General features: G+C 44.7%; 3 protein-coding genes across 8 annotated transcripts in view; 2 read left to right on the top strand and 1 right to left on the bottom strand.

Moving 5' to 3' along the window:
• Positions 1–13,400, bottom strand: part of HDAC11 (Histone deacetylase 11) — a 48,931-nt gene extending 35,531 nt beyond the window's left edge. For 2 of the 5 annotated variants that reach the window (XM_075695327.1, XM_075695331.1), the window contains exons 1-2: positions 13,278–13,400; positions 8,213–8,442 (exon numbers count right to left, since the gene is read on the bottom strand). In XM_075695327.1, the coding sequence (XP_075551442.1) occupies positions 8,213–8,402 (190 nt within the window). In that variant the 5' untranslated portion in view covers positions 8,403–8,442; positions 13,278–13,400. The other 3 variants (XM_075695330.1, XM_075695328.1, XM_075695329.1) reach the window with 3 other exon arrangements.
• On the top strand, positions 426–3,937 carry LOC142584504 (uncharacterized). The gene is made up of 3 exons (XM_075694624.1): positions 426–492; positions 1,821–2,665; positions 3,353–3,937. The coding sequence occupies exons 1-3, from the start codon at positions 426–428 to the stop codon at positions 3,935–3,937; spliced, it is 1,497 nt and encodes a 498-aa protein (XP_075550739.1).
• Positions 13,401–13,510: 110 nt separating the features above from the next.
• Positions 13,511–20,367, top strand: part of LOC142584953 (uncharacterized) — a 53,634-nt gene continuing 46,777 nt past the window's right edge. Inside the window, exons 1-3 of one of the 2 annotated variants that reach the window (XM_075695326.1) lie at positions 13,511–13,764; positions 14,630–15,294; positions 17,990–18,030. In XM_075695326.1, the coding sequence (XP_075551441.1) occupies positions 14,638–15,294; positions 17,990–18,030 (698 nt within the window). In that variant the 5' untranslated portion in view covers positions 13,511–13,764; positions 14,630–14,637. Of the gene's footprint in view, positions 13,765–14,623; positions 15,295–17,989; positions 18,031–20,367 lie in introns of both variants that reach the window. The other variant, XM_075695325.1, reaches the window with a different exon arrangement.

The following is a 20,367-nucleotide window of genomic DNA, read 5'->3' as shown; positions in this document are numbered from 1 at the left end:
AAAATACAGTCAGATGCTATCATGTCTGTAGGTTGTGTGTAAGTCATACTTTACAAATTTTGTGACGTTTTACTCTGAAAAATAGAATTATTTCAATAACGCATTTGCACCCGGTGGAGGGCCTACTGGAAAGAGGATGTATGCTGCAGTTGCACACAACTGCATGTGCACATGATGAACATATGTGCACAATGTCATCTTCGCTTCTTGTATATGTTATCGTCCTGATGCAGTTGTGCCGTGATTGTGACTCAGTGTTCATATTATCTCTTGTTGAAGTAAACTTTTTCTAAGCACTCTGTCCTTGACGTGTGGGCGCTCTGCCCTTTGCATTTGTTGCACAATGTGTGCTGCGACCGTAATCAACATTAAGGTAAAAAGTTAACAGTGATGTTTCACTTCGTGAACATGGTTTACGTGCATGGATGCTGCGAACATGGAACGTGGTGTCAAGGCACGAATGTGGTCGCAGACGCTACATCGATCTCGACGGTGTGATGCCTTGTGGTGGTGATGTTGGTGTAATGTCGGCAACAGCTTCGCTCTACATCCACTTTCACAGGGTGTAAATGAGGCGGAATTTTTTTCCCCCCAGTTTCAGTATCAAGAACGGCTATTTCTGCTAGCTTTTCACAATGTTTCCACTCATATTTCAAACCTAATATTTTGCACGGAGGCTCCTCTGTATGTACACTACCTTAAGCAAAGCTTCTTGCATGAGTGAGTGAGTGAAATAACTTTATTAGGTCCAGAGAAGACGCAGGGGAGACCCCGTGCCACCCGGCTAATCCCATGTAGGGAACGCCAAGCCGAGCTTGACGGCCCGATTGTGGGCACTCTGGATGGCCAAGGTTTGGTCGTTGAGTTCGGGGCTGCCCAAGAGCACAGCCCACGTATCCTCGCCGAAGGAGGAGCCGATAGCTTCACACTCCCACAACACATGATCCAATGTTGCCCTTAGTCCACAGGCAGGGCAGTCTGCACTGGGATACTTTTCAGGGTATATTGCATGAAGAACGGCAAGGTTAGGATATGCACAGGCTTGTAAAAGTCGAAAAGCTGCCTGCACCCTGCATAAGGCAGGTTGTGGGAAGGTTGCTTGGTCCAAAGTTTTGTTGCACCAGTCAAAACCAAAGAGCCTTGCCAGCCACAGTATGCAGCCAGATCACAAGTATGCAAGCCATTGAACAGATGCACGGAGTTAAACGTTTTCTGGAAATTTGACACTTCAGTTCTGAGTGAAAATATAGAAGTATGAAAATTTCCCCAATCGGTCATACTTCATAACAGACTGAAATCAGCACTTAGCTATGACATGTGATGTTATTATGTAGCATAATGCTGTGCGGAAAATGATAAGAGACAAAAAAAAGAACATTCAACATTCATACCATATTCAGACCCACTGTCCATCCTTGTCGACGTCGGCTTTCGTCTTTTTCAATATTATACCAGAAACAAAGAGACAAAAAAAAATTGTGGTGCTGTGACGTCATCCTCGTACGCACTCTGTGTTTGCCTGAGCCACAGACACGCGCTAAGATAAGCGCTATGCTTTCATTTCTTTTAACCAGTTCTCACACAAGTCAGGTGACCATTCTGGCTGTATATATTTCACGACTGTACATTAAAAAGGATTCATTCTTGGTCATGGAACGATGAGCGCCTGTCTGACTGTCTGACATGGTGTCAGAAGTGGCTATGTCAAAGCTGACTACGATGTAGCGCTGCAACAGCCCGTCAACAAGCAAACGAGCGCCTGCTTCCACAAGAGCAAGTCCTTCCAGTGACAATCGTCAAGCAACGCTTCAGCATGGCAGGAATCAAGCCTCCTAGGCCTTTCGACTTCCAGAATGCTGCGGACTGGCCCGCCTGGATGGACGAATTCGACGACTACAGACTCGCATCCGGACTACACGAGAAACCAGACAAAGTACAAGTAAGGGCTCTTCTCTATACTATGGGCAGAAAGTCACGGGAGATTCTTCGGTCGCTAAACGTGAAAGACGAAGAAATGGAGAACTTCAACCTCGTAAAGTCAAAATTTAAGGGCGATTTCGTCCATACCAAGAACACAGTCTACAAGAGTGCTTGCTGTAATCTACGCCGCCAACAACTGCAAGAAACAGTAGACCAGTTTGCAACCGAGCTTAACAGGCTAGCAGACAGATGCGAGTTCAAAGAAATGAAGGAATGCCTAATAAGAGACCGCTTTGTAGTAGGACTACGAGACCAGCTTCTCTCGGAAGAACTACAGATGGATCCTAATCTCACGCTGAGCACTGCTTTGGCAAAAGCGCGTACAAGCGAAACGGTAAAGAAACAGCAAGCCGAGCTAAAAGAGCACAAGGGCATTATCCCAGAAGCTTGCGTCAGCGCAGTAAAGTCCGAGAAAAGCCCTGGAAAGAGCAAAAATTTTACACGCGTTTACAAGCCAGCTTATCGTGGAAAGTTCTGCAGTTTCTGCGCCGGAACATTTCATCTGAGAAGCAGTTGTCCAGCGAAACAAGAAAGATGCAGGTTTTGCCGAAAGTTGGGCCACTTCGAAAAGGCGTGCCGAAAAAATAGGCAAGCAGACAGGAATCTTGACGACATTGCCGAACCTGATAAATTCCTTGGCACGGTCGAGCAATCGGCGAACACACCATCTGAGCACTTCGTCACAGTACTGATAAACGACCATAAGCTCCGCATGAAAGTAGATACGGGAGCCGAAGTGACAGTTGTCGGGGAAAATTTTCCTTCACTTCCGTGTTCTCTGCTCAAAGCAGGTGATCTTAAAGGACCGAACAATGCAAGCATTCATACGATCGGAAAGTTTGACACTGAAGTAGCTTGGAAAGACATCCATTCGAAGCAGACCATTTACGTCGTGCATAACTTGCGCACACCCTTGTTGGGACTACCAGCTATCAAAGCCCTAGGAATTGTTCGCTTCCTAGATGACTTAGGAACTGCTGATGACATCGTAAGCAGGTATCCTAAGGTATTCCAATGCACGGGTTCCATATCTGGGGAAAATACCATACATCTCGTTCCGAATGCCACACCGTACGCCCTGTATACACCCAGACGGATTCCTATTTCCATGAATGAAAAAGTCAAGCAAGAACTGGACAGGCTAGAACGAGATAGAATGATACAAAAGGTTGAAGAACTGACAGAATGGTGCACTCCTATTGTCCCCGTAATGAAGCCGTCTGGAGCAGTAAGGATATGCGTCGACTTAACTCAATTGAACCAATTTGTCAGACGCGAGCGTCATCAGCTACCGACGGTAGAGCAAGTTATGGGAAGCTTCCAGGAAGCCAAGGTCTTTTCTAAACTGAACGCGAATTCTGGATTCTACCAGATAAAGCTTTCCGAAGAGTGTCAAAAGCTCACCACTTTTATAACGCCGTATGGGCGGTACTGCTACCACAGGTTGCTGTTCGGGATCAAATCCGCACCAGAAATTTTTCAAAGAAAGTTCTCGCAGGTCGTCGAAGGCCTAGACGGCGTACTGAACTACATGGACGACATTCTGGTGTACGGCAAGAACAAAGTGGAACATGACAACCGCCTTCGTAACGTGCTCGACCGACTGGAACAAAGAGCAGTAACCCTTAACAAGGAAAAATGTTGTTTCGCTGTTGAGCAAGTAGCATTTCTGGGCATGATCTTTGACGCCAATGGTGTGCGCCCAGATCCTGAAAAGATCAGAGCCATCAATGAGTTGCCTCGACCCCGAAACGTCACTGAGGTTCGTTCCTTATTAGGCATGATGAACCACCTCGCAAGGTTTCTTCCTGATGCTGCATCTATATCTGCGCCTTTACGCAGCATCCTCAACAAAGACAGCGACTGGTGTTGCGGAACTCAACAAGAGGAAGCTTTTGAGAAGATCAAGACTACTCTCAGCTCAAACAAATGCCTGGCAAGGTACAACCCCATGTAATCGACAATCGTTACGGCGGACGCGTCTTCGCAAGGACTTGGCGCCGTACTACTCCAGGATCAGCCATCTGGCAAAAGATGTCCAGTAGCATATGCCTCCAGATCGCTCACAAAAACAGAGCAGAGGTATTCACAAATCAAGAAGGAAGCGTTGGCTTGACCTGGGCAGCAGAACGCTTCGACGAATTTCTGAGAGGCCTCACGTTTTTATTTCAGACAGACCACAGGCCCCTCCTTCCGCTACTGGGTCGCGATCCTCTCGATTCTCTTCCACCAAGAATCCAAAGGTTCAGAATGCGTCCTATGCGGTACTCGTTCACGCTCACACACGTCCCGGGTAAAACCATCGCTACAGCGGACACTCTTTCTCGAGCCAGAGTGATGAACACAGGACTATCGGAGAATTGTCTGAAGCTGACCTCTCGGCTCATGTGGATGGAGTCATTCAATATGCACTCTCAGATGACATGCTCGACTGCATACACTCAGAGGAGATAACGGACCCCGAGTGCGCATCATTGCTCGAAGCTTGCATGCAAGGTTGGCCTGCAAATGACCGGCTACCGCAAGTTCTCAAACCATTCTGGGCGCATCGTGGCAACATCACGGTTTGCAAGCAGTTCCTTCTAAAGGACGCCAGACTAGTAATCCCAAGATCCCCGCGGAAAGAAATGCTTCAGAGAATCCACGAAGGGCATCAAGGTATTGCCCACTGCCGCGCAAACGCCAAGGAATCAGTCTGGTGGCCAGGAATTAGCCAGGAAATTGCAACAATCGTAGCCAACTGCCAGACTTGTGCTGCAGAGCGCACCCAATTTTCCGAACAAATGATCCCATCTGAAACAACTGAGCTTCTATGGGAGAAAATCGGAATTGATTTATTTGAGATGAAAGGAGCAGTCTATCTTATTGTTGTCAACTACCATTCCGGGTATCCTGAGCTGGCCCTGCTGGATCAAGGGACATCGTCACAGGCAGTCATCCAGCATCTGAAAAGCATCTTCGCCAGGCATGGGATACCGAAAATAATATCAGACAACGGACCACAGTTAATCTCATTTGCTTTCATTGATTTTGCAAGAAAATACGGCTTCAAGCATGTCACAACGAGCCCTCGTTACCCGCAAGCTAACGGGGAAGCTGAGCGCATGGTAGGGACTCTCAAAAGACTACTGAAGAAAGCGCCAGACCCATACATTGCCTTGCTGAATTACAGAAACACACCTGGCCCAACCAGCTATAGTCCAGCGCAACAGCTAATGCGCCACCGCTTACGCTCACGAGTGCCATGCATGCCATCCGCTTTAAAACCGCGAGTGGTAATCGTTTCTTGGAAAAAGCAGGACGTAAAATACAGAGAGAAACAAAACATGTATTTTGACAGATGTCATGCTGCGAGACCTCTTCCCAGTTTATCCACAGGCAACCAAGTATGTCTGAGAGACAGATGCGCCGAGGGCACAGCCCTTTGTCCTTCCTAAACACCAAGATCCTACTTGGTCCAGACTGCAGGGGGGACCGTGCGCAGAAACAGACGCCATCTGTTCCTGCTCCCAAACGTAGGAGAAACCAGTCCGTCCCGGCCAAACAGCCTCAACAAATCGGCCTGCCAACGGACACGACCGACAATGCGGACATCGTGGCTAAGCAATCGTCAGACACCCAAAAGACCCTTCCACCGAACGAAACTTCGAGACCCGAGCAAAGAACGACGCGATACGGTCGCGTCGTACGAGCGCCGAAAAGACTCGGCATTGATGACTGATCGGTAAAGTGCTTTCCTTTCTTGGTAGGCAAACAGTGCTTGTAAAACGGGGAAGATGCGACGTCATCCTCATACGCACTGTGTGTGTGCCTGAGCCACAGACATGCGCTAAGATAAGCGCTACGCTTTCATTTCTTTTAACCAGTTCTCACACAAGTCATGTGACTATTCTGGCTGTATATATTTCGCGACTGTACATTAAAAAGGATTCATTCTTGGTCATGGGACGACGAGCGCCTGTCTGACTGTCTGACAGTGCAACATAAAGCTTGGTGCACAAAGCAGTAAGGTATACCAAGCATTCATTCAATTTGTTGCTGCTAGTTTATGAGAAAATGTACACCTTGCGTCCGACTTACTGTTGCCCTATCCCCAACAAAGAATGAATGCCTGTAGTATGAAGGAGTACTGACAGATATTGTTGAAGTTGGAGGAATTCTACCACATGCTTCTTGTACATAAATTGATCCCGCTTTGCAATTACAAAACATTACAAGTATTCTAATTTTGCACTAAAGTTGGTCTCAAAATGCTGGACTGACTTCATTGACGCTACCGAGGTATCCTGACAGAGCCAAGCTTGCTGACTTCAATGTAGCAATAAGGTTTATAAGTATGCTAATTTCACTCATAAAAAACTTAAGATAAACGAGAGTCACACTTGACTCACTACTCGTAAGGGATGTTTTACATTTAAAGTGAAGCTTTCCTTGCAAACCTCTTTTGGCCTTTGATGACTGCAGCTGCTCGTGTCTACCCAAATAAAGCCTGTGTTTGCAAAAGCATGTGCACATGCCGGTTTCCATTAGACCAAAGATGTAGGGACGAAATGGGCAAATAACAGTCAACATTACCACTGTCTTCTGCATCGTATTTCTCTCTGCATGCTGCTCTCCTGAGCAAATTTTACTCGGAAATAAATCATCTACATCCTCATGACTGCCCTGAATCTGTATCTCACAGTGTGTACTCACATGAATGGTTGCTTACATTATAGCATAGCTCACCAGAGTGGCAGTTTGGGCACCGTGGCAATCGATAAGAAAGTTAAAGAAATGCGCATCTGGAAATGGATGAAATAGGTGCACATACGCACGCACGCACGCGTGGACACACACACACACACACACACACACAGGTGCTATTATATATATATATATATATATGTGATGTTATGGCACAACTAAGAGTGGCACCAGGTCAGAAGAAGATTTGACATGTGGAGGTGGAATCGGTCACGACAGCTACTTTGTTTATGCATTGTTGTCTCTCTTGTAAATATTGTAAATACACCTTTGTATGTGACTTCTGCAACAAAACAAATTGGTGAGAGGTGCGGGGTGCCCACGAGAAACAACAATGGTGCTCCGCAGTGGTCGTCACCTCAGTCTGGACAATATGATGGATGAAGCAGGACCCGACATAGCGCTGTTCACATAATGCCTACAACCCCGATGGTTGTGCTACCTCAGCCGCGAGATCCAGGATCATTCTCCGGCACCAACTACCTAGACGTTGAAGACTGGATCGCCACGTATGAGCGTGTAAGTGCCCACAACAAATGGGATCAGACGATTATGTTGGCTAACTTGGTGTTCTACCTGCAAGGCACGGCGAAGGTGTGGTATGACAACCATGAGGAAAACCTTAATGACTGGGACATGTGAAAACATAAGCTGAGGGACTTGTTTGGCTGTCCCGTCATGTGGAAGAGCACTACTAAGAAAGAACTAGCGACCCATGCCCCGACATCCGCAGAATCATACTTCTCTTACATCCAGGCTCTGTGCCCCTACTTGGACGGCCGCACATTTTCCATGGTTAACAATCACCACCACGCCTTGTGCTGGCCCTCCTAACTTAAAGACCTCACTGGACGACTGGGTAGATGGGCGCTATGGCTCCAAGAATATTCATTTCCTGTTTTATACAAGTCAGGCTGTTTGCACATCCTGTCGACCACCTTGAATATTACGCGCATGACACCGACTCTTACGTCTTATCCATTTATGATCTGCACGACGTCCGCACTGAATGGCACGATGACTGCTTACGTGTTCTCATCGATCATCTTAATTCTGGACATTCAAAGCCCATGCTGCGCATAGTACCTGTATTTGTGTATTATGTGCCTTTTCCATCTGTGTCCGGTTTGTGCTTCTGTAACGTTTTCATAAACATTGCATCTTACGCCCTGAAGGACCAGAATTTTCACTTGACCAGAATTTTCACGCCATCTCCGGACATCAGTTCTTGAGCAGTTGCATGACGCTTCCACTGCAGGCCACCTCGGTGCTTCGCATACTTACGACCACGGACGGTGCCGCTTCTACTGGCCAGGCCTGTACTGCTCTGTGCACCCCTACGTTGCAGCCTGCGCGCTATGTCAGCGCTGTAAAAAACCTGCTGTGCTGCTAACTGTTAACTGTGTTAGTTGTGTTTGTTAACTTTTATGCTTACATTTGATTTATTCACGATGTTACATACATCATACATGTGCAGGATACTCACGCCTTAGTGCGGTGAACACCTTGCCCCATTTTCCTGCGTCAAAGGGGTGCACCTTCTCCAGGCCATAGAAGGAGATGTTGTAAGCGTCGCTGTACACGATGGGCAGCTGGTCGTGCTCGCCGTAGCCTTCGGGATGGTACTCCGTGCCCCCCGAGCTTTGCTGCGGAGAAGTCTGGGAGGAGCCACGCATTGCCACTTGGCCAGACCCACAATCCAGTCGCTGTAGCTCCCTGCATTAGGAGACACAGCAGAGTTAAATTGCAGAGCTCTCAGTAAGGACAACTCTTTTGGCATAGCGAGATATAAGAAATGTTGTATGGTCATAAGTGATACAAATTTGATGGTTTGTTCACATTGCCTTCCCCGTGTTCTGCACTGTGGTGAAACTCGCGTAATAAGCTTCAGGACACAAACGGCATCACACAACATCTCATTTTTCAGCTTCAACCAACATTCAGCGAAATCAGACTGCTAATTTCTGGGCAGCCATTTACTTTCTTTGTTTTGTGTGATGAATGTTCATTTACCTTTAAAAAAGACTGCTAATTTGTGGTCTTGTATGCCATCTGCTTTTCTTCCTGTTTAAAATAGTTTTGTTTTTCTGGCAAGGGCTAGATCACCGAACATACTCAAAGGTCTGGAAGTTCCTCATTGTGCAAACACTAGAGTTTAATCATCAGCAGCAGCAGCTTACTGTAAGTCCACAGGGGGATTACAGAAATTCAAAACAAAATAATGTCAGCACAGAGAGAAGTGAAAACACACACTTCACTCATTGCTGACCATTGCTCCCCGGCACTTGTACAAAATTCACGCACCAACCCCACTAAGATTATGAGAACACTGTACCAGTGCCAGCCATTAACTGCAGTTTTTTTCTCCTGTGCATGTGGCAGGCACAATTGGTATTGAGATACCTAAGGTGTTTTATGCAGTGGAACAGCAATTGTCCAATCTATAATAATCCCAAATTCTGAATGATTCAAACAAATCTCAAATTTTTGGCTGGCCTGCCATGTTAGAGTGCATTTTGAAGGTAGATTCATTTATTCAAACAATCCTTTTGGGTATTTCAATGATTTCATAATTTTTAACCTTCCAGAGCATAGTGAGATGGTCGGAAACAGCTGTCATTTATAATGCTCCAGTAGTCAAAATGCACCTATGTTTGATATTCATGCAGCCGTATAGTGTCAGACATGCATTTCTTTGTTTTTGTCAGTGATCGTATTTCACCAGATTGTCACCGATATTGATGTGCAACTTAACACAAGATGTGCCTACTGTATATGAACATTTTTTAATGTTGTTGCAGATTCTATAGCAAAGAGTCTTCTTTGCTCAGATATCTCACACAACATGAATAGTGTGAACTGGAGTTCAAACAAAAGTAAACTAGAACATTCTTTACATAAGATTACATGGATCTGTCGTGTCCCATCACTAGCCCAAAACTAGACCCTAGGGAATAAATCAGGCCAGTGTCATACACACTAGCTAACATAGAAACAGAAAGGCACAGTCTAATACGTTCTGACTTCCTGACATCTGAATTTCAGTTGACTGTCCAGTACTTAGTAAAATATGGTGTAAAATACTACATATACTAGTATAAGGGGCACCCTCATGTAAGGGCTGCACCCTCCCTTTGGAGGGTGTTGCGCTCACGCGCATGCGTCTTCCTTCACCAAGTGCCGAATCCCGGCGAGCCTGTCAGCGAGATAAGGTGCTGTCACGCATGGTTGTTATCGTGACAATGGTTGCGTTTCTCTCTCCCTTTGTAAAGGCGACGCTGTTAAAAAGGACAGTGCAGCCATGCCGAGGGTGCTGAGTATCTACCGGCAGCAGTTATGCCGGATTATGTCGGCAGCAGTTATGTCGTTCGGCGTCGTATTTCCGTCTCGGCTCGCAGCCCTGCTTGGCCAAACGTAACAAGGGCAAAATTTAGGGAAAAAATTCAAAACGTGCCAATGGAAAGCAAAGTTAGTTCAGTTGCCATTAGCTGACGCTAGCTGCTTTTCCGTTAATGCCACCATGCCATTATTTCTTTGTGTGGCACATTGTCTCGGCTGTGTTGGCAGTATTTCCAATCAGATCGGTGGCATTCCAGGGGCTCTTCCGGGAGTGACAAAAGCAAAAGCAAAATTGGGTGATAATAAAAACATTTATAATATGTCATTTGAGCCTCTCTTACCCTCTGCTACAGTTGCACAAACAGTATGAACTTTTAGCAGGCTGCCATTGGCCCGATTTGTGTAAGGGCTGCAATCAGCCAAGATTCTGCAAAAACAAAGTGCAGCCATTACACACATATATACGGTAACTACACATTGTAGTGTGTAATGTGGCAACATGCCAGGAGATGCCTGTCTAGAACTTGCAAATCTGTGCAGCCCTAGCTTTTGAGTCAAAGATGAGAATGTCCGGCAGCATAATTATGCATAGTTAATTTAGTGATAACCATTGGGTGTTATGCAGAACCAATGATTACCACCAACTTAACATTAATACAGGATGTCTTAGGCTCCCACTTTCTGCAGATCATCAATGTTTTTACTCATTGTTACAAGGCTGATCGTGCTATCGCAGACAGTTATATCAGCTTACACTTGCATTTGACGGGTGCCCAAGCAGCAGACCTCTGCGCATAGTGTTGGCTGCCCCCATGTGTGCTCTTGCTTATGCTACAGTGCGTTTGCATTTTTATACTTTTCATGATTGCCCTAGCTAATGCTTTGGCAGCACGTGCCAAGGAAGGACTTCTAATTAAGACATCAGTGCCACTGGATGAAATCGAGGGCATGATGGAATTTTGTTTTCTTTGTCGTTGTCTTGTTGCATTCATCAGTGCTGTTGGATGTGCGCGTGTAGCACCTTGGTTCTTCAACTTGAAACAAAGTGTCTGACAGCTCTCCATTGCAGTGTGCCGAGAAGAGCATGCATGGAGAAAAGTGCATGCATGAAAACCACCAATGGGTACGTGCGTGGAGTAGCACTGCTTGCGTGTGTGTCAGACGCAAGCTAGGAGTGAGGTAACTGTGGACTAACCAAGAAATAACCAGTGTTCTTCACGAATCATTGGGCCCATGCTGCAGATACAGTCTTATGCAAAAATATATGAACTACTCTGTTCCCTCACTGTATATGATGTTCAGCTGTGTGGTGCGGTTCCTGTGGCACTCCTAACCATTCAGCCAGCCGGATTGCGAATACAGGAGTTCTTTTCTCCCAGGCTGTTGGAACTTACGGCATACCACAGGAACTCTCTTAAGCAGCCTAGCCGAACACAGGCAACATATAGTATACTTCGTATACTTTTGACAAAGAATGTACATGTACAGATAATCATGTGTTCCAATCTTAACATTTCAAATAATATTTGATTGTATTCACCTTCTGTAAAGTGTTGTCTCTTCTGCAAAACACTGCACTGCAAGTATTGCCCATGTACATATATGTGCACTTAAACATTCAGATTGCTTGAACCTTTACAAGAAAAAGTTGATGTTGCCATATCTGTCATTTCTGTGTTAAGAAAGAGTGAATCTCCACTCCACAAGCCAAGACGTGTAGGCTGAAATGCAAAGACAAGGAAAAGAAGAGTATGAGGAAGAGCGTGAAAGGTACAACAGCACAAGAGCGGATAGAAACATCTGCCTAAAACCTTTATATTTGTTCCTATGCCTATAATATGATAGAGTACTTGGCAAAATACATACATTTTGATAGCCCTAATCAAGACAAGGTTTCCCTAACTCACTTTGAGAAAGATTCTAGAACTCCTTGGAATAAACATGTGTGCACTGGACATCAGCAGAGATGTAGGAGATTTTTACCCTATAAAACAACTAAATGGATCTTTCAGTGCGTCTTTAAGTTGTGTGTCTTGGTGAGTCAGTATAGAATTAAGTAATCTGTATATCTTTTGGGCTAGACGAGTATACAGGGAAATTTCCACTGGGGAAATGGGGTAGGAGCCCGTCCGGTTTCTGTATATAATAAAGTTTTTCAACAACTACTACTTCTACTAAGAGATGTGCACTTGGCCTGCCTCCTCACAATATTTTTGTGTGCTACAGATCTCTTTGCGCCATCATTTTCCTCGAGATCATTTATTCAGGACGTGAGTGCTGGCAGGTATAGTTTATTCCAGCCCTACCCATCTGTGGTATAAGTATATTGTATGGAACGGACACTATGCAAGAAGGCAAATATGTGCTTCAGAAAACCATTACAAATGTTTGTAAACTTTGTGTGCCATATAGCGCAGGCGCGGAAAGTATATTTTATCCTCAAACGCCTAATAATTATACACGGAAAATTGTTTAGACTAAGAACAAAAATACCTAAGCATCACGGAATAAAAGTACCAATATGTAACATTCATCTAAATGAGACGTGTTCATGCAGCTAGAACGACGTTGCGGACCAATTAATTGATGCACACTTAATTCATGCAGCCTCTAATGAGAAACAACACTCATGTCATCGCATTCATCGCACGAATTCGAGGAAAAAAGGACTCAGCTAAGGGATCTATCGATCCTTTTGTTCCTATAATTAAATTATATTGCACCGCTTCGCTGATGTTGACAATCGAGCATGCTAATTAATAGTGAAAAAAAAAACGGAGCCGAGACTGGCGCAGCGCATTACTGGATATAATTTTTTTAAACCTGGCTCCAGTCTTAATGAAAACAATAAGGCTGTTACAATTGCCAATGAGCTAAAAAATATAAATTAATAAAATAAAATCGGCTAGACGCGCATGTCACAACGTACGCGTGCGCGTCGAACATAGCTAGAGCGCAAACGATATGATTTTAGCAGGCCAGTTGCGTTAGCCCGCGACGATAGGTTGTAAATGACAACTAGACTGACCGAAAGCGGGTAGCGCTCCGAAATATTGCATGTATCCTTATTCTAGGACACAGCCGCGAAGACTCGCTGTACTGGCGCCAAAACCGAAACCACTCCTACCGCGCACGCTGGTGCGTCTCGACACAGCTCGGTTGCTTTCGCGCGAAAACCGCAGACGACGCGGGATAACCGGGGACAAACTCACGGCTTTCAAGCTCGCAGACGGAGCGCTACGCGCAGCTGCGACATCGGCTCCCCGATAAGGAAGTCTCGGAGCACATAAACACAGCCGCAAGCGTTCGTCTTCTGCTGCTATTTGCTTGCCGTTTTTATTTGTATCTTAGTTCAGCGTTGCCACTTTACAAATGCAGTTTGGCGCTACAGTGTGCATTGTTCTGCAGCTAAAGGTCTAGTTGGATAAATCTTGCTTCAATTGCGCCAGATTAAATGAAAGCTTTATGTTGTTTTAAATAGCCGTATAGACAACTCTTCCTATCAGTTCGGCTAGATTTGTATGGTTTCCTTCTCAGTGTCATCGGTATTATCATCACGCGTTGCGCATGGCGGTCAAGAAGCAACTTTCGTCAAAGTACAGTGTGAAAGTAGCGTAGAAAGAAAGAGAATCCCGCTTGATCGCGGCAACGCATCTCAAAGTTGGCCTTGGTAGAATTAGTAAGCAACGTGGTTTGCCGGTGAGTAGACAATTGAACAATGTAAGCATTCGTGGGACGCCTCGTAACACACGAAGATGGAGAAGCATGCTTCCTAGTGAAAACCGGAGAGAAAGTAAAGTGCACATGGACAGCGCATGTTTTATGCGTTTTGTGCAAAGCGGACACGGCAGAACACCTCTGCATCCTTCCACAAAATACCATTTTATTACATTTATTCGAAAAAGAAAATTACAGTTGTTCCCGGTGGTTAGCGAAGGCGGCCGGCCTATGGTAAAGCGAACTTACGAAGGAAGAGCTTTATGAATTGAACCCCAGAGTGGCGCAAAAGTGACAAGGACGGACTTAAGATACAACACACAGTACTCCGTCCTTGTCATTATAGCGCCGCTCAGATTCCTAGTATATACAGAATGCTGGGCGGGTTAGTGATTATTTCTTGGCCCTTGTGCTTAGTGCCAGCATGACATACCAATTAGCCCGAATTACTGCCTTACCTCGGTATCCCTTGAACCGCATATCCACCGTGGTCGTGGTTTGTTGATGCCTACGGCTAAGATCGTGAAATTTGTCGCTTCGAGAATTAATAATGTTTTTATCTCAATACCACCAGCGTCGCATTCCGCATTAGATTCACCGAGTGATAATAGACTTCCAGGTGGAAACGATGACATTCTTAGAATGGACTATGCACCATGCTCCTGCTCAAACACCCTTCTTATTAACCACGATAGATTACGCATTGCAAATTATTTAGAAATTTGACAAATTCGTTTCAGCACAAGTGTCTCTTCATTAGATTGCAAAATGGTTAACAAGAAGCTGTTGCCACTGATCGAACCACCCACTCGTTGTAACAAGGTCTGTTTTTTATTTCCAGCTGCAGGTAGTCAAATGCGGGCGCTAACGCGGCGGAAGACCTCGCAGCAGCGGCGGCGAAGAAAGATGCTTGGCCGTAAACTGATGCCCCGACTCAGGCGAGCTTTGCAAGCCGGTCGGGTAGTCAAGCCGTTACGTGACCCACATCCATGGACTGTAACACCGATGGAGTCAAGTGCCGTTGGCACCCTCTCGGCGACATCCAGATCCAGTGCCAGCGTTTCAGCACGTGTAGCAAGGCAGGGCAGCCTGTTCCAGACAGCGAGCGGAGGGGAGTCTCGAGAGAAAACCACCATGGACGGGGATTTCGAAGAAGGCCGGGATGTTTCTGAAGACAGTGAAGAATGGGGTGAAGGTTTGTCTCGGCGGAAGAAACGGAAGGAACGGCGCAAGACGCCTGTCGCCAAATCAGTTCAGCCTATTTTTGAAGAATACGAATCATCGGAGGGAGGTGGTGACAGTAGCAACAGTGAGGGTGATAGTGAAAACGACGATCTGGAGGATGTGTCTGGTGACGAGGATGTGCCTGGCAGTGGCGACAGCTCCACATCTGACGAAAGCGATAATGCGGATGCGTGCAGTCAGAGGGAAGTGCACAGACTGCTGCTGCAATCGCAAAATTTGCTGCAGGACTGCGAAGATGGCAGTCCAGTTGGCAGCATTGATGAGCAGGTCAGTGCATGTCTGTATGCAAGTGCATTTCATTTAACTGGATATCACCATTACCACAAAGATGGGTGTTCCACTTAATATCATACATAGGTGTCATTGTACAAGTGATTCCAAAGATTTGCAAACAGGTCATTACAAGGTTATGGGACCCAAGAGTGATATTAAAAAATGCATCACTGTTCACAAGACATATGCATCTTGTAAACAGTGATGTTATTTATACTACAGTAAGCCAGAGGGACGCACTAACTGTATTGCAGACATATATTGGTTTAATTAAAAGCCATTTAAAGAAAGAAAATAAGGGGACAACAGAAGGTGAAATCTCAGTGCCACCTTGACAATGGGTGTTCCTTCTCTGCTTAAATTCCAGCTACACATCAGGTTACTATAGCAATAAGGTACTCGTAACAACAAGTTGTATAAACGCATTGCAAAATTCAAATGGGGGAACAACTACCACTTTTAACAATCATACTGGAGGTGTGTTTCAGTGGCTCTTTAACTTTTTCTTGACAGGCTTTAAAGAATGCACAGGGATGGAAGTGCTGTGCCAATTGCGCCATCTTGCACCAAACCACCGAGCTGCACCAACTTCGAATGAAGTCGCTAAATTTTGCGGAATGTTTGTGTTCAGTTGCAATCACACAACCATGTGTTGGCTAGCATTTAGCCCTAGAAGCCAAGCTAAAGCAATCTGTTTCACCATTTGCGTCTTTGGAGTGAGGGTATTTTTGGTGGCCCATTGTAACTTCGCCGCAGGAAATCGAAAATCCTTTGAGCTATACAATGCACTGCAAATGCTTTATATAAGCCTTACGCGTTTGCATAATATGTGAACCAGCTAAAGATGACTTGAACTGACGTTCTTTTTATGGGGCAGCCGGGAAGGAAAGCCGTGCTCTCAGCTGAATGAATAAGTTATACAGTCTGTTGTTATACGTTTTAGGGCTCGATTGTATGCCCTGTTGGTAAATATGCGTCGATTAGTAACAAACACCATGTATGTAAAGTTAAAATATCTTTCGCATGTGCCCATGAAACCTCTTGATCAGAAATATCCCATAGAAATCATAATTTTATCACTCAAATTTGCACTCTGGGTGCTCTATATTCTGCACAACCACAGCATACAAAATCAGACTTGCGGGTGCAAAATGCAAATTGAGGATGTAAAGTTTCGGTTTTAGCAACCGAATGGCATTCGTAAAAGATCAGAGAATACGGAAACGATTTTGCAGCAGTGATGTCCATGTCACGATTTCCACAGATAGATCCAAAAAATTTTAAAAACCATTCTTTGGCATTCAAAACATCAGTCGCCATTTTACATTGACTTTGTGCGGCAGCCCTAATAATCGAACTTGTGCAAAATATCGATAGTCGATGCTGGTCAGAAAGCCAGCGAACACATATTTTCCCTTTATTGACCAACAAAGTAACTTCACATTTATTCTGTGGTGCTCCGCTATGCCAACTAAATGCCACCAAGAATTAAAAAAACAAAACAAAATGAGGGTATTACACGAAAGGTGTTCACTGTATGTTGATGAGTGTGTTGTTCATGGTTGTCAGTCAGTATTTCTTTTTCATTGTGCACGGAAACGTCTAATTAGCAATGATTTATGAACTTACGTAATCAACGAGATGTCAGTAAAAAAATTGTGGAAGATGTTGAAACAAGGGCGATAACTGGATTTAAGGCAACCTAAGATTGGCATCATTCCATCTTCTCATCCAATAAGTGAGGTAAATAATGTTAGCTAATTAAACTTAAATATTAGTTGCTTGTGCACAAACAAAAAATGCCTCTTGAATAGCAATAACAAAAGCCCATCAACATACAGTGGGTGCTGGTCGCATAAATCCCTTGGTTATTTTTCTTTTCTTGGCCACATTTAGTTGGCATGTCCGGTATGTAACTTAATAGCGAAATGCGAAGGTTGTGGGTTCGGTTCCCACCTGCCCCAAGTTGTTTTCTCATTCACTTTAATTTCCATTAATTTATCGTTTCTTTATTTCATTTATTAAGCACAAGTAATTTCCCCTATGTTGTCCTTGGTGTCAGTGCTTGTTGGCTTCTTATGATATGACTAATAAAAATCGGGCCCCTCGGTTAACCCCCTTTCTTCTCGTTTATTAGTAGTATTAAAGTGGTATCCGAGGAATGCAAATGGGTCTCCTTTGTAGGGTGTATGACTCTTCTTTCTTTCGTGAACTTTCATCCACCTTGTGGGCTTCCGCAGAGCTGATTCACCGCAACCTAATAGTGTTCTGCAATGTCGAATAAAGGACATCTCTTCTTCATTTGTCTGTATTTCACTCATGTTGAGCCTCACGTAGGATGCTCCAAAACACGTATCTTCTGCCTATTCACATTATGGCAACAGAGAGGGAGGCCACATAGGGATTACGTCAACTTATCCATTCCGATTGAGGCACAGTAGTGGGACTTTTGGTGGCGATTTTCTATGCAACAAAGTCATCTATTGGCACAGAAAAAGATATGGTAGACTTATAGATGTATTATCTATTCGTCTGACTAAGCTTAATACTTTTCTTTAATGCTCCTTTAAGCATGCCATGAACTAAAGCCTTAGTGCGGTTTTTGTGATTGTCATGGTAGCAGCTTATCCAAAGCACCTAAAAAATACGAAACATAGAAGTGTCTCATTCTGAAGTTTTTCTTCCTCAGGGGAACAGCGAGGAAGACAACAGAGACGACAATACTTTCAGGTGAGCACCTGGTGCAGGCAGCTGGCTGTTTTATTGGCTTTACCGTTTTCTTGGTTTTATTAGTAAATTCTAGCACGTCTGTTAATTCAGCATAGCAGCTTACTAGCATGGTATGTAGGGGGAAGTCTTTTTTGCATTTGAGCAGCTATTTATGTTCATAAGCACTGGACGTTGTCAATGTAAAGCCTTGGAGGATGTTGGCATTAGCCAGTTGATTACACTTGCTTGTACAAAATTGGCGTACTTTTCAGATGAATTAACATTCTGTGCGGCATAATACAATCAAACCTCAATGAAACAAACACAGATATAACTGATTATCGAATATAGCAGAGTAAATATGAAATGTTTCGCATTAATATCAGCATGTTATGATTATACGTTTATAATGAATATCAGCTGTAACATAGATATTTTTCTGCCAGATGAAACTTTGGTATAACAAAGTCCATCTGTATGTGAAACCTGTGTAAAAAAACGAAAAAAAAAAAATGTTAGCAATGTTAAGCAATTCATTTGGCTCTGAACTCATTTACTGTGATAGCAGCAGGCTTTCATTGTGGACAATGGCATTTTGTTTGCCCCTGAATTATTGGCACTATCTTCTCAAAAACAACTTCTTCGAGGTGCGCACAAAGTCACCTTTGTGCATTACAGTATTCTTTGCTATGTACGTCTAAGTACATGTACAAATGCCACCCTCAAGGTCTGGGTAGCATATGAAGCCCCACATTAACTGCTAGGCAGTTAATGTTACACGAGTTCGTTAAGCATATGTGGCTCTTATATTTGCGGGCATTTTTCTGTGGCAATGAAGAGGAAGCTATGGAAGCAAAATGCGCATAGGCCAGAGCACTCTTGAAAGAAGTCCCACATTTTCGTCTGCATTTAAGCTGCGGAGGAGAACATATAAACATATTATATACAAATGCAAAATAAGACAATATACACCAGCGAGCGTTCAATTTGACTTACTTCTCTTCTCTTCGTGCTTGCACAAATGTGAAACCTTTGTGCATGGAAGCTATGCTGATTCAGTATTTGTTCCAAGAAACTGAAAATGCTGTCAAATGCTGCCAGACTTCTTGGTGCAGTGACATGTGTAATTAAGCTCCGCCCCCTGTAGCTTTCCTTTCATTGCTACAGAAAGTCATCCATGAGTATAGCTACACATTGATTGGCGCAGGCGCGTAGCTCAGTCCCTGGTGATGTTGGTGGATAAAGCTATGTTTTTATTAACCATTTTGTGAGCGTGAAGTTTGGAATGCTGGGGCGGCCTGTGCAAATAGGCTGGTGACTGTGTGGAGCAGAGGACACACAACCGATCTCATCAAATCCAGCTTTGGGCTTTTAATCTTCTCAGTCCTAAATTACCAGTGCATGGCTGAAAATAAGTTTATTCTTTCAATATTAAGTCGTCCTTGATCAAATATATTGCCATGACAACTTGGCCACATTTAAGTAGCGTGCCCATCACCCTTTGTATTGGACACTGTGCGCGCCATACCACGGTGTAGCTCAGTAACAACGGGCAGCAATCATTGTGGCACTAGTAGCCGGTTGGGCCTGGCTCGCATGTGCCAGGCCAACAAGGGATCACGCGAGGATAAAGTAGAAGACAGCTCAACGCCAGTTTTGGAACGCGACTGACGGCCGTTTTCACGAAGATAGTGACCGAGTTGTGGGCGCAGGTTCACCCGTAATAAATATCGTTTTTTTATTAACCTGTGTTCCTCAACATCGCTACATTACTGGTCGAGGTGCTGGATAAGAGTCGAAGCCCCACGAACGCAAGTCAGCATAGCCCCAACCACCAGCGAGTCTATCCCATGGAACTGACACCTGTGGGCCAGCCACCGTCTTTGAGGTGACTCACCTGAATTTGGCCCCCTTCTCTTCACGCCAAGGGAAACTCGGAAAACGGACACCACCACAATGACTAGCCAGGTAACACTGGCACAACTGGTTGTAAGCCAACCTCACAAGCCGCCAACATTCAATGGTAACTCATTCGAAGAATTTGAAGACTGGTTGGAACTGTTCGAGAGGGTGGCGAACTTTAATGAGTGGAATGAGCGACAGAAGCTCCGCCACACATATTTCGCTTTGGAGGACTTCGCAAAAACGTGGTATGAAAACCACAAACCCTTTCTGTCCTCTTGGGAGGAATTTTGACGGCAACTGCTAGATACATATGCCAGCATGGATCATAAAGAACAGGCAGAAGTTGCACTTCAAGCAAGGAGCAAGAGTTCTTTGCAGTTCTCATGCGGAACCCACTGTGCACGGTTGCCGAGTTCAGATCTCAAGCAACGACCACCTGAAAGACGCTGGAAC

The sequence above is a fragment of the Dermacentor variabilis genome, chromosome 6 (assembly GCF_050947875.1).
Source record: "Dermacentor variabilis isolate Ectoservices chromosome 6, ASM5094787v1, whole genome shotgun sequence".
Classification (NCBI taxonomy): Eukaryota; Metazoa; Arthropoda; class Arachnida; order Ixodida; family Ixodidae; genus Dermacentor; species Dermacentor variabilis.
This window is presented reverse-complemented; position numbering and strand designations above follow the sequence as displayed.